General features: G+C 46.6%; 1 protein-coding gene across 1 annotated transcript in view; it reads left to right on the top strand.

Moving 5' to 3' along the window:
- Nucleotides 1-12,413, top strand: part of LOC130274587 (neural-cadherin-like) — a 101,004-nt gene that overhangs the window by 70,594 nt on the left and 17,997 nt on the right. Inside the window, exons 27-29 of the mRNA XM_056523020.1 lie at nt 3,500-3,680; nt 3,754-3,920; nt 11,009-11,273. Of these exons, the coding sequence (XP_056378995.1) occupies nt 3,500-3,680; nt 3,754-3,920; nt 11,009-11,273 (613 nt within the window). The remainder of the gene's footprint in view (nt 1-3,499; nt 3,681-3,753; nt 3,921-11,008; nt 11,274-12,413) is intronic.

Raw genomic sequence — 12,413 nt, 5'->3', positions numbered from 1 at the left:
ACGCTATTCAAAACCACCACCCGAATAAACATTGGAAAATAGCTCCACCGTAGACATTCTTTGATAAATATGGGCCAATGACTCTGTCACTGTATAATAAAGTGCATGCATGAACAATACAATGTAAATAAAAAAACAAGAAAAGTATAAAATATGAAAAAATTATGTGCATGGGGTTAAAGGTCTAAACCAATAAGGTGCATGATCACATATCCCATAAAACTACATACAACAATGATTAAAAAAAAGGGCGGGTAGGTATTGCGCCAACACAGGGGAGAAAGATGATTCAAGTGAGTAGCCATCAGTAAAAGAACACCACCACCACCTAAAAAAGAAAAAAAGACACAATAATGACCCAAAATAGACCAGACTAAGATACCGACACTACTAAACAGTTAAAAGTACTAAAAAAAAACATGAATAATCGCTGTAATCACCCGAAAAACTGTCAGAAAGAGAAAAATGTATTAATGGAAGACACAAGACCAAGTGGTTGGCTACCAATAGTTGTAATGTAAAAATCTAAATAAACGGGGCAAAACTGACAGTCATTTAACCCATACAGGTGGAGGGTTTTTAGTTGATAAATCCAATCTCTAATTGGGCAAGCTGAATTTTCCAATTGCCCCCTCTTTGACCAATGAATATGCGGTCTATTCCTCTTACCCGAAGGTAATCTAGATTGCTGTCATGATGTAACTTGAAATGACGAGGGACTGTAGTAAGTTTAGTTAAATCCGATTCGTCTTTTGCTGCAATAATCCCAAGGACATGTTCTCTAACTCTTTGTTTCCGTTCTCTTGTAGTCATACCCACATAGATTAATCCACACGGGCATGTGGCATGATAGATGATGCCTATTGAATCATAGGAAATAGTATGGGTGATATTAAATATCCTGGGATCGTTAGAATTCGAGAAAGTGTCATCATTACAAATGTTAGGATGGGCCACACATTTACCGCAGGGATGACAGACCCACCGTGGTTTTTTGGCATTACAAATAGTCTTTTTTTGATGGGCCCTAAAGTGGCTCCATACTAGTGTGTCTCTTGTAGATTGGGGGACCTTCTGAATGTGATAGAAGGGGTATCGGGTATATATAATTTGAGGACAGGGTCCATCGTGAGAACTTTTCAATATTTAAACAAAATTTCTCGAATTTCCGATATTTGTCCATGGTATGAGGTTATCAGTCTCACCTGGTCATCTATTTGATTGTTAGTTTTTGATTGTAGTAATGGTCCTCGCTTTGAACGTACCTCAATCCAGAATTGATACCTGCACTTATACCAGTTGGTGAATTAACTAGGGCCAAAAGAAACTGCTCAACCGGTGAGTATACAGCAATAGAACAGGACACAGTTGTCCAGATTTATTAAGCTGTGTGAGAGAAAAAGTGAAGAAATTTTCCCACAGCGACCAATCACAGTTCAGCTAACGAGTTGTGGTAAAGTGAAAGCTGAGCTGTGATTGGTTGCTGTGGGAAAATCACTCCAATTTTTCTCACACACAGTTTGATAAATCTAGGCCTATATGTAATTGCCGTAAAGCCAGAGGGTATAAAACTTGTATGCTCGAGAGAGCCAAACACAGAGTACAGAACAAACCAAGATCAGATCTACTTGGGAATCAGAGTTCGTTACGAGTAAATAATCAGTCTGATTATCAGAGCAAAGTTTCCTTTGTCACTACATATAGTATGGGATTTGATGCCATCAGGGCATCCTCAGACAGGATCCGGCTTTGGACATTATTTTGAAGGAAGGATGTAACTTCTCCAATTGGAAAGCTCCAACGTTAGCTAGAATACTCTCCCCTATTTTATTATCTACATCCACCTCTGAAAGTTCAGGCAATTGGATTAGAACACAGGGCTTCCATAGATGTGGTCAGGCAAGATGTGTGGTATGTCAATATGCTACGAAAACGTTTTCCTTTTTTGATGCACGATCTAATAAGGTTTATAAGATCAGAGACTTCCTTAATTGCGATTCATGTTTTGTAATATATAAGATAGTCTGCTCAACTTGCAATCTTACGTACATTGGGTCTACTAAAAGAAATCTCAACAAACGCATCCAAGAACACATTAGAGGTGCAAACAATTCACTCAATGTGAATGCATCCAACGTGTCTCCTCATTTTAATGATGTTTAGGATGGTAACGTTTCTTGCATGCGTTTTTTTTGCCATCGAGAAAGTCCACAAACAAGTCAGAGAAAGGAATTGGCTGAAGGCTCTCAGGGATCGGGAGACGTTATGGATATATCGTGAAGATTTGTTTTTTTATTATTAGAACACTGCTGTTTTTCTTTTTCTTTGTCTCTTTTGTATTTTTTCTAATACTTTTTCCAGCAATCACCATTTTTTAGTTTGTTTCATATTTTAGTGTTAGTTCAGATGATGAGTTTTTTTCAGTGGATATTTGAATCTATATGTAAGAGGCGTGTGAGTGCTTAGTGAAGGACCACAAGGGGGTTAATACCCCACAGGTGCTGGTCATCACTATCCACTCCCCTCCCGCCCTCTGACTATAAATATGTCACAATGATGTGCATGCTACAGGCTTTGATAAAGAGTTATAGATTCGAAACGCATCAACCGTGCATGTTGACTGCCTGTTCACCTTGTTCCTGTTGGTTTTAAAGTGTGCCGGACGTTATATTTCCTCCTTCTGCTTGCCGAGAGTTGGACCGTGCACCCCACCTCGTGCACCCCCAAGTGAGCTGACAACCGCCTTGCTGTTAGATTTGTAAATTACTTCTATTTAAAAATCTTAATCCTTCCAGTATTTATCAGCTGCTGTATGCTCCACAGGAAGTTGTATAGTTCTTTTGTGTCTGGCCACAGTGCTCTCTGCTGACAACTCTGTCCGTGTCAGGAACTGTCCAGAGCAGGAGAGGTTTGCTATGGGGATTTGCTCCTCCTCTGGACAGTACCTGACATGGACAGAGGTGTCAGCAGAGAGTACTGTGGTCAGACAGAAAGGAAATTCAAAAAGAAAATTACTTCCTGTGGAGCATATAACAGCTGATAAGTACTGGAAGGATTAAGATTTTTAAATAGAAGTAATTTACAAATCTGTTCAACTTTTTGGCACCAGGCGATTTAAAAAAATCTGTTTTCCACTGGCATACCCATTTAACAAAGGAAAATTATCAGTTGATCAAAGGTTCATAGTAAAGTTCCCAATAATCACTCCATGTAAAAGGTCCTTCAGAAGATGTTCCACCTGGGAAAACCCTGCAGACAGTGTCCACAGCTCAAAACCGCAGAGACATGGGATAAATCACTTGCAGTTTTGGCACGTGGCACATTATTGTTGCATGTGAATCCTGCCTAAAGTCAACATATTTGAAGTTTCATTGTCAGCAAATGAGCAGTAAACTTTTCCCTCAACATTGGAACAACTGTTTGATAATAAACCAAGCATTAAAAGAAAAAAGGTAAAACCATATAAGAAAAACATTTATATTGTATATTTATTACTAAGGTCTTTGACTTGGAGCAGCCTTTGGATTCAGTAAATAGCGCTGCAGGCTGCTCTACCTTAGATGATGGGTGCAGGGGGACTGGACTGCCCCCTTGTGGAGGTCGTGGATTCTGTATAAGTGAATGGAACTCTGCTAAGTGTGAATGTCATCCCGGATTTTTTGGAGAACATTGTGAATCAGGTAAATCACGGACATGAATTTGATAATATTATATTATCGTGTACAATATTCTTGATGATGTGTGTCCTGTCAGCTCTGCAGGAATGGAGCTTTGAAATAGGAAGTTGGGTTCATATTGCGATACATCATCCTCTCAGCCCGCACATTACTCAGATACAACTCCTGGTTCGTACACGAACACCTTCCTCCACTATTCTCCATCTGGTATCAAAAACCAGATCTTTGTTCTTACGATTGGAGGTGAGTGTCATGGATTCTTCTGATCTGCATTTCATTTCCTGGTAGCCATACATCGTTACGGCTTAGGGGGTGTTTGATACGCACAAGTTGAAAAAAAAATGGGAGAAATCTATTCAAATTGATACAAATATGAATTAGCTTGGAATCTAATTGGTTGCTATGGGCAACTGTTCTGGTTTTGGCTTTGCTTATGTATTGGTATTCATAAGTGTCAAAAAAAATATCTCCAAATAAATCAATTTATTAATCCTATTCAATTCAGTGTTTTTTTAAATAGATGACCAGTCTCCCTATTGGTGCAGTTCCATCAGTCAGATTTGTATAGAACATTAAAAGTATATACTATAGTATCTACTGTTTTATATATATATATATGTGTGGTGTCGGATGGGGTAATGTGTAATTAACCTTATAGTGACGCCAGGGTGTGGTTGACCTATACACCACCAGAGGTAAAAGAAGCAAATGTCCAGCGCGGATGTCAAGCAACACGAAATTTCTTTATTCAGCCATAACGCAAAGTGATGACAGGTAGACACCAGAGGTAGGCTAGCTTCACCGGTGCCAGGCATGGGGCTAATAATCACTCCGATGCATGGTTATGGTTAACTGGCTTGTTTTACTGAGGTTGGAAAGATGGTACAATCCATTACAGCTCAGATCAGAGTGAAGGAGTTGCAGGGTAAACTAAGGGAAGCTTATCGGCTTGTTGGGACTTATAGTTGATTGTGCTGTATATGACTGATCCAGCCCACTGTCACGATGCCGGCTGGCAGATAGTGGACCCTCTGTGCCAGAGAGGGATTGGCGTGGACCGTGCTAGTGGACCGGTTCTAAGCCACTACTGGTTTTCACCAGAGCCCGCCGCAAAGCGGGATGGTCTTGCTGCGGCGGTAGTGACCAGGTCGTATCCACTAGCAACGGCTCACCTCTCTGGCTGCTGAAGATAGGCGCGGTACAAGGGAGTAGGCAGAAGCAAGGTCGGACGTAGCAGAAGGTCGGGGCAGGCAGCAAGGATCGTAGTCAGGGGCAACGGCAGAAGGTCTGGAAACACAGGCAAGGAACACACAAGGAACGCTTTCACTGGCACTAAGGCAACAAGATCCGGCAAGGGAGTGCAAGGGAAGTGAGGTAACATAGGGAAGTGCACAGGTGAAAACCCTAATTGGAACCACTGCGCCAATCAGCGGCGCAGTGGCCCTTTAAATCGCAGAGACCCGGCGCGCGCGCGCCCTAGGGAGCGGGGCCGCGCGCGCCGGGACAGAACAGACGGGGAGCGAGTCAGGTAGGGGAGCCGGGGTGCGCATCGCGAGCGGGCGCTACCCGCATCGCGAATCGCATCCCGGCTGGCAGCGGGATCGCAGCGCCCCGGGTCAGAGGACGTGACCGGAGCGCTGCAGCGGAGGGAGTGAAGCGAGCGCTCTGGGGAGGAGCGGGGACCCGGAGCGCTCGGCGTAACAGTACCCCCCCCCTTGGGTCTCCCCCTCTTCTTGGAGCCTGAGAACCTGAGGAGCAGACTTTTGTCAAGGATGTTGTCCTCAGGTTCCCAGGATCTCTCTTCAGGACCACAACCCTCCCAGTCTACTAAAAAAAAATTTTTCCCTCTGACCTTTTTGGCAGCCAAAATTTCCTTGACCGAGAAGACGTCCGAGGAGCCGGAAACAGGAGTGGGAGGAACAGATTTGGGAGAAAAACGGTTGAGGATGAGTGGTTTGAGAAGAGAGACGTGAAAGGCATTAGGGATACGAAGAGAAGGAGGAAGAAGAAGTTTATAAGAGACAGGATTAATTTGACACAAAATTTTGAAAGGACCAAGATAGCGTGGTCCCAACTTGTAGCTAGGGACACGGAAGCGGACATATTTAGCGGAGAGCCATACCTTGTCTCCAGGGGAAAAAACGGGGGGAGCTCTTCTTTTCTTATCCGCGAACCTCTTCATGCGTGAAGAAGCCTGTAAGAGAGAATTTTGGGTCTCTCTCCATATAATGGAAAGGTCACGAGAAATTTCATCCACAGCGGGCAGACCAGAGGGCAAGGGGGTAGGGAGGGGGGGAAGAGGGTGACGGCCGTACACCACGAAAAATGGGGATTTGGAGGAAGATTCAGAGACCCTGAAGTTATACGAGAATTCGGCCCATGGAAGGAGATCTGCCCAGTCATCCTGGCGGGAGGAAACAAAATGTCGCAAATAATCACCCAGGATCTGGTTAATTCTTTCTACTTGTCCATTGGACTGGGGATGATATGCAGAGGAAAAATTTAATTTAATCTTGAGTTGTTTACAGAGAGCCCTCCAGAATTTAGACACGAATTGGACCCCTCTATCCGAGACAATCTGCGTAGGCAACCCGTGAAGACGAAAAATGTGTACAAAAAATTGTTTAGCCAACTGAGGCGCAGAAGGAAGACCAGGAAGAGGGATGAAATGTGCCATTTTGGAGAATCGATCAACGACCACCCAAATAACGGTGTTGCCACGGGAAGGGGGTAAATCAGTAATAAAATCCATACCAATCAGAGACCAAGGCTGTTCGGGGACAGGCAGAGGATGAAGAAAACCAGCGGGCTTCTGGCGAGGAGTCTTATCCCGGGCACAGATAGTGCAGGCTCGCACAAAGTCCCCAACATCCGTCTCCAGAGTCGGCCACCAATAGAAGCGGGAGATGAGTTGCACAGATTTCTTGATGCCCGCATGACCTGCGAGATGGGAGGAGTGACCCCATTTGAGGATTCCGAGGCGTTGGCGTGGAGAAACAAAGGTCTTTCCTGGAGGAGTCTGCCTGATGGAGGCTGGAGAAGTGGAGATCAGGCAGTCAGGTGGAATGATGTGTTGCGGAGGGAGATCAACTTCTGAGGCATCCGAGGAACGAGAGAGAGCATCGGCCCTAATGTTCTTATCGGCAGGACGAAAGTGAATCTCAAAATTAAATCGGGCAAAGAACAGAGACCACCGGGCCTGGCGAGGATTCAGCCGTTGGGCAGACTGGAGGTAGGAGAGGTTCTTGTGGTCGGTGTAGATAATAACAGGAAATCTTGATCCCTCCAGCAGATGCCTCCATTCCTCAAGTGCTAATTTAATGGCTAGAAGCTCTCGATCCCCGATGGAGTAGTTCCTCTCCGCTGGAGAGAAGGTCCTAGAGAAAAAACCACAAGTGACAGCATGCCCGGAAGAATTTTTTTGTAGAAGAACAGCTCCAGCTCCCACTGAGGAGGCATCAACCTCCAATAGGAAGGGTTTGGAAGGGTCAGGTCTGGAGAGCACGGGAGCCGAAGAAAAGGCAGACTTGAGTCGTTTAAAGGAGTCTTCTGCTTGAGGAGGCCAGGACTTGGGATCAGCATTTTTTTTGGTTAAAGCCACGATAGGAGCCACAATGGTAGAAAAATGTGGAATAAATTGCCTGTAATAATTGGCGAACCCCAAAAAGCGTTGGATAGCACGGAGTCCGGAGGGGCGTGGCCAATCTAAGACGGCAGAGAGTTTGTCTGGATCCATCTGTAGTCCCTGGCCAGAGACCAAATATCCTAGAAAAGGAAGAGATTGGCATTCAAACAGACATTTCTCAATTTTGGCATAGAGTTGGTTGTCACGAAGTCTCTGAAGAACCATACGGACATGCTGGCGGTGTTCTTCTAGATTGGCAGAAAAAATTAGGATATCGTCCAGATATACAACAACACAGGAGTATAACAGATCACGAAAAATTTCATTGACAAAGTCTTGGAAGACGGCAGGGGCATTGCACAGTCCAAAGGGCATGACCAGATACTCAAAGTGTCCATCTCTGGTGTTAAATGCCGTTTTCCACTCGTCCCCCTCTCTGATGCGGATGAGGTTATAGGCGCCTCTTAAGTCCAATTTAGTGAAGATGTGGGCACCTTGGAGGCGATCAAAGAGTTCAGAGATGAGGGGTAAGGGGTAGCGGTTCTTAACCGTGATTTTATTAAGACCGCGGTAGTCAATGCAAGGACGTAGGGAGCCATCTTTTTTGGACACAAAGAAAAATCCGGCTCCGGCAGGAGAGGAGGATTTACGGATAAAGCCCTTTTTTAGATTCTCCTGGACGTATTCGGACATGGCAAGAGTCTCTGGGGCAGAGAGAGGATAAATTCTGCCCCGGGGTGGAGTAGTACCCGGGAGGAGGTCGATAGGGCAATCATAAGGCCTGTGAGGAGGTAGAGTCTCAGCTTGTTTTTTGCAGAAAACATCCGCGAAGTCCATATAGGCCTTAGGGAGACCGGTTACTGGAGGAACCACAGAGTTACGGCAAGGGTTACTGGGAACCGGTTTTAGACAGTTCTTGGAACAAGAGGACCCCCAACTCTTGATCTCCCCAGTGGACCAATCCAGGGTTGGGGAATGAAGTTGAAGCCAGGGAAGTCCAAGGAGAATCTCCGAGGTGCAATTGGGGAGGACCAAAAGTTCAATCCTCTCATGATGAGATCCGATGCTCATAAGAAGGGGCTCCGTGCGGAAACGTATGGTACAGTCCAATCTTTCATTATTTACACAATTGATGTAGAGGGGTCTGGCGAGACTGGTCACCGGGATGTTGAACCTGTTGACGAGAGAGGCCAAAATAAAATTTCCTGCAGATCCAGAGTCCAAGAAGGCCACTGTAGAGAAGGAGAAGGCAGAGGCAGACATCCGCACAGGCACAGTAAGACGTGGAGAAGCAGAGTAGACATCAAGGACTGTCTCACCTTTGTGCGGAGTCAGCGTACGTCTTTCCAGGCGGGGAGGACGGATAGGACAATCCCTCAGGAAGTGTTCGGTACTAGCACAGTACAGGCAGAGGTTCTCCATACGGCGTCGTGTCCTCTCTTGAGGTGTCAGGCGAGACCGGTCGACCTGCATAGCCTCCACGGCGGGAGGCACAGGAACAGATTGCAGGGGACCAGAGGAGAGAGGAGCCGAGGAGACGAAACGCCTCGTGCGAACAGAGTCCATATCTTGGCGGAGTTCCTGACGCCTTTCAGAAAAACGCATGTCAATGCGAGTGGCTAGGTGAATAAGTTCATGTAGATTAGCAGGAATTTCTCGTGCGGCCAGAACATCTTTAATGTTGCTGGATAGGCCTTTTTTGAAGGTCGCGCAGAGGGCCTCATTATTCCAGGACAATTCTGAAGCAAGTGTACGGAATTGTACGGCATACTCGCCAACGGAAGAATTACCCTGGACCAGGTTCAACAGGGCAGTCTCAGCAGAAGAGGCTCGGGCAGGTTCCTCAAAGACACTTCGGATTTCCGAGAAGAAGGAGTGTACAGAGGCAGTGACGGGGTCATTGCGGTCCCAGAGCGGTGTGGCCCATGACAGGGCTTTTCCGGACAGAAGACTGACTACGAAAGCCACCTTAGACCTTTCAGTGGGAAACAGGTCCGACATCATCTCCAGATGCAGGGAACATTGGGAAAGAAAGCCACGGCAAAACTTAGAGTCCCCATCAAATTTATCCGGCAAGGATAAGCGTATCCCAGGAGCGGCCACTCGCTGCGGAGGAGGTGCAGGAGCTGGCGGAGGAGATGACTGCTGAAGCTGTGGTAGCAACTGTTGTAGCATAACGGTCAGTTGAGACAGCTGTTGGCCTTGTTGCGCTATCTGTTGTGACTGCTGGGCGACCACCGTGGTGAGGTCAGCGACAACTGGCAGAGGAACTTCAGCGGGATCCATGGCCGGATCTACTGTCACGATGCCGGCTGGCAGATAGTGGACCCTCTGTGCCAGAGAGGGATTGGCGTGGACCGTGCTAGTGGACCGGTTCTAAGCCACTACTGGTTTTCACCAGAGCCCGCCGCAAAGCGGGATGGTCTTGCTGCGGCGGTAGTGACCAGGTCGTATCCACTAGCAACGGCTCACCTCTCTGGCTGCTGAAGATAGGCGCGGTACAAGGGAGTAGGCAGAAGCAAGGTCGGACGTAGCAGAAGGTCGGGGCAGGCAGCAAGGATCGTAGTCAGGGGCAACGGCAGAAGGTCTGGAAACACAGGCAAGGAACACACAAGGAACGCTTTCACTGGCACTAAGGCAACAAGATCCGGCAAGGGAGTGCAAGGGAAGTGAGGTAACATAGGGAAGTGCACAGGTGAAAACCCTAATTGGAACCACTGCGCCAATCAGCGGCGCAGTGGCCCTTTAAATCGCAGAGACCCGGCGCGCGCGCGCCCTAGGGAGCGGGGCCGCGCGCGCCGGGACAGAACAGACGGGGAGCGAGTCAGGTAGGGGAGCCGGGGTGCGCATCGCGAGCGGGCGCTACCCGCATCGCGAATCGCATCCCGGCTGGCAGCGGGATCGCAGCGCCCCGGGTCAGAGGACGTGACCGGAGCGCTGCAGCGGAGGGAGTGAAGCGAGCGCTCTGGGGAGGAGCGGGGACCCGGAGCGCTCGGCGTAACACCCACGCTATACTTTAGAGACTTGGACTTGACTACCTTGCTGGATAATATCCCCAAGACTGTAGGCTTACCGCAAAGGCTTTGACTTTCACCTCAGTAGTGGGGCTGACTTGTAGTAGATGTGTGGCTGCTGGACTGGGCCTCCGGACTCCTTTCAGATCCACCTCACAGACAGACTTCACTCCTCACCAAACTGTATCTCAGCAAAGACTCCAGAGAGTGAGCTGAACCCTGACCTCACTATATATGGGGGGAATTAAGAGAGATCCCATTGGCCGGATAAGTCACATGTTCACCACTGCATACTCCCCTTAACAAAAAGGTCCATAGCAACAAGAGATTTAAGGCAACAAGTACATAGATAATAAAAATACATTAACCCTTATGTAACAGTACATTAGACTATGAAATATAGAGAGTTCTGAGGAGAGGGGACCCATGATGGACATTGAGCAACATCTGCCACACAGGATGGGCAGGAGTACAGAAGAACACGTGATTCTGTACTGGGTCACCATATATATATATATATATATATATATATATATATATATATATGTCAATATTTCCCAACCAGGGTGCCTCCTGGTTGGGAAACAGCCGCATGGAGGCATCCTTGCTGGGAAACACTGGTCTATGTAACCAGATTGCTGATCCTTGACCTAAGATTAATGCTTAAAAAAACTGTTTTCTATAACCTGCAGGTTGTTGAGGGACATTTTTCTGTTCGCTTTAACTTTGGAGAACGAAACCATGTGATCAGGTTGCCTGATATCCGGATAGATCACGGGCAATGGACACTTGTGAGTCTTGAGCGCTATGACAACATGTTCACCTTACGCATTGAAAGAGGTGGTGGTGTGCGAGAAATTACATCAACTATCGGGAAGAACAAGCTGTTTGATGTTGACCCATCAAATGTTTTGCTAGGAAACAGCTTACCACAGCAAGCAGAGAATGATTTCCAAGGTGAGTGTCAGCGTGGAGAATGGGTGGAGATATCATAAAAGTTCTATATACTTAGTATAATGGATCTGCAACTTTTTAGCACTCATGGAAACTCTACTGTATGGTTTCTGAATTTCAGAAACCTTAGACCTGCTGATCCCATCATAGATGTCTTAGGTAGCAATTCCATTGACTTGAGTGAGTTTTAGTGACATTGCTGTGCTACTGCTGTTTATGTTTTTTTTTGTTTGTTTTTTAACTCACATAGTACCTTGCAAAGCCAGTACATTTGTAGTCTCTGTTCTCCTCCCACATGCCATCTATAGTAGTGTACTGTAATACATCAGCCCAGGACAGTGCCAGCCTATTAAGTCCAGTGCACTTTCACCAGTACTAAGTGAGGGCATAGCAGAGAGGAGTATGTACTGTCCTGTGATTGGCCAGAGAAGTAAGGAAAAGAAAGCCCTGTGTGTATACTGCTGGCAAACAGGTGCAGAGAATAGTTAGTTTGGGGGAATGGATGTGAGGACGGGATAGGAGATCAGGATATGAGGACGGGCTACAGGCCTTGTGCAGGTATTTTTGCCACCCTAAGCTAATTTTACCGCTCCTTGACCCCGCCCATTGGATCCGCTATTTGACATGCCCCACCTTACTACTGGGACAACACACTATAAGAAACCTCCTCCTCATGTAATTACCTTACTACTGGGGTGACACACTGTAACAAACCCCTTACTCATGTAATCTTCTTACTACTGGGGTGACACACTGTAACAAACCTCCTCCATGTAATCACTAGAGATGAGCGAACATACAGTAAATTCGATTCGTCACGAACTTCTCGGCTCGGCAGTTGATTACTTATCCTAGGAAAGAGTCTCCTAGGACTGTATCCACCTTTTCCAGCCCACCGGAGCACCTGAAAGCTGAACTAATTTATGCAGGATAAGTCATCAACTGCCGAGCCGAGAAGTTCGTGACAAATCAAATTTACTGTAAGTTCGCTCATCTCTAGTAATCACCTTACTACTTGGGTGGCAGGGTTTTTCTGAATGGGTGGGTGTTTCGGATGCTGGCTAACTTTATTGCTGAAGGCAGAGTGGCACCACCCTCAAGAATGTGCTCTAGGTGGCTGCCTATTTTGCCTATAGGCAGAGC

The sequence above is a fragment of the Hyla sarda genome, chromosome 5 (assembly GCF_029499605.1).
Source record: "Hyla sarda isolate aHylSar1 chromosome 5, aHylSar1.hap1, whole genome shotgun sequence".
In the NCBI taxonomy this organism is placed as follows: domain Eukaryota; kingdom Metazoa; phylum Chordata; class Amphibia; order Anura; family Hylidae; genus Hyla; species Hyla sarda.
This window is presented reverse-complemented; position numbering and strand designations above follow the sequence as displayed.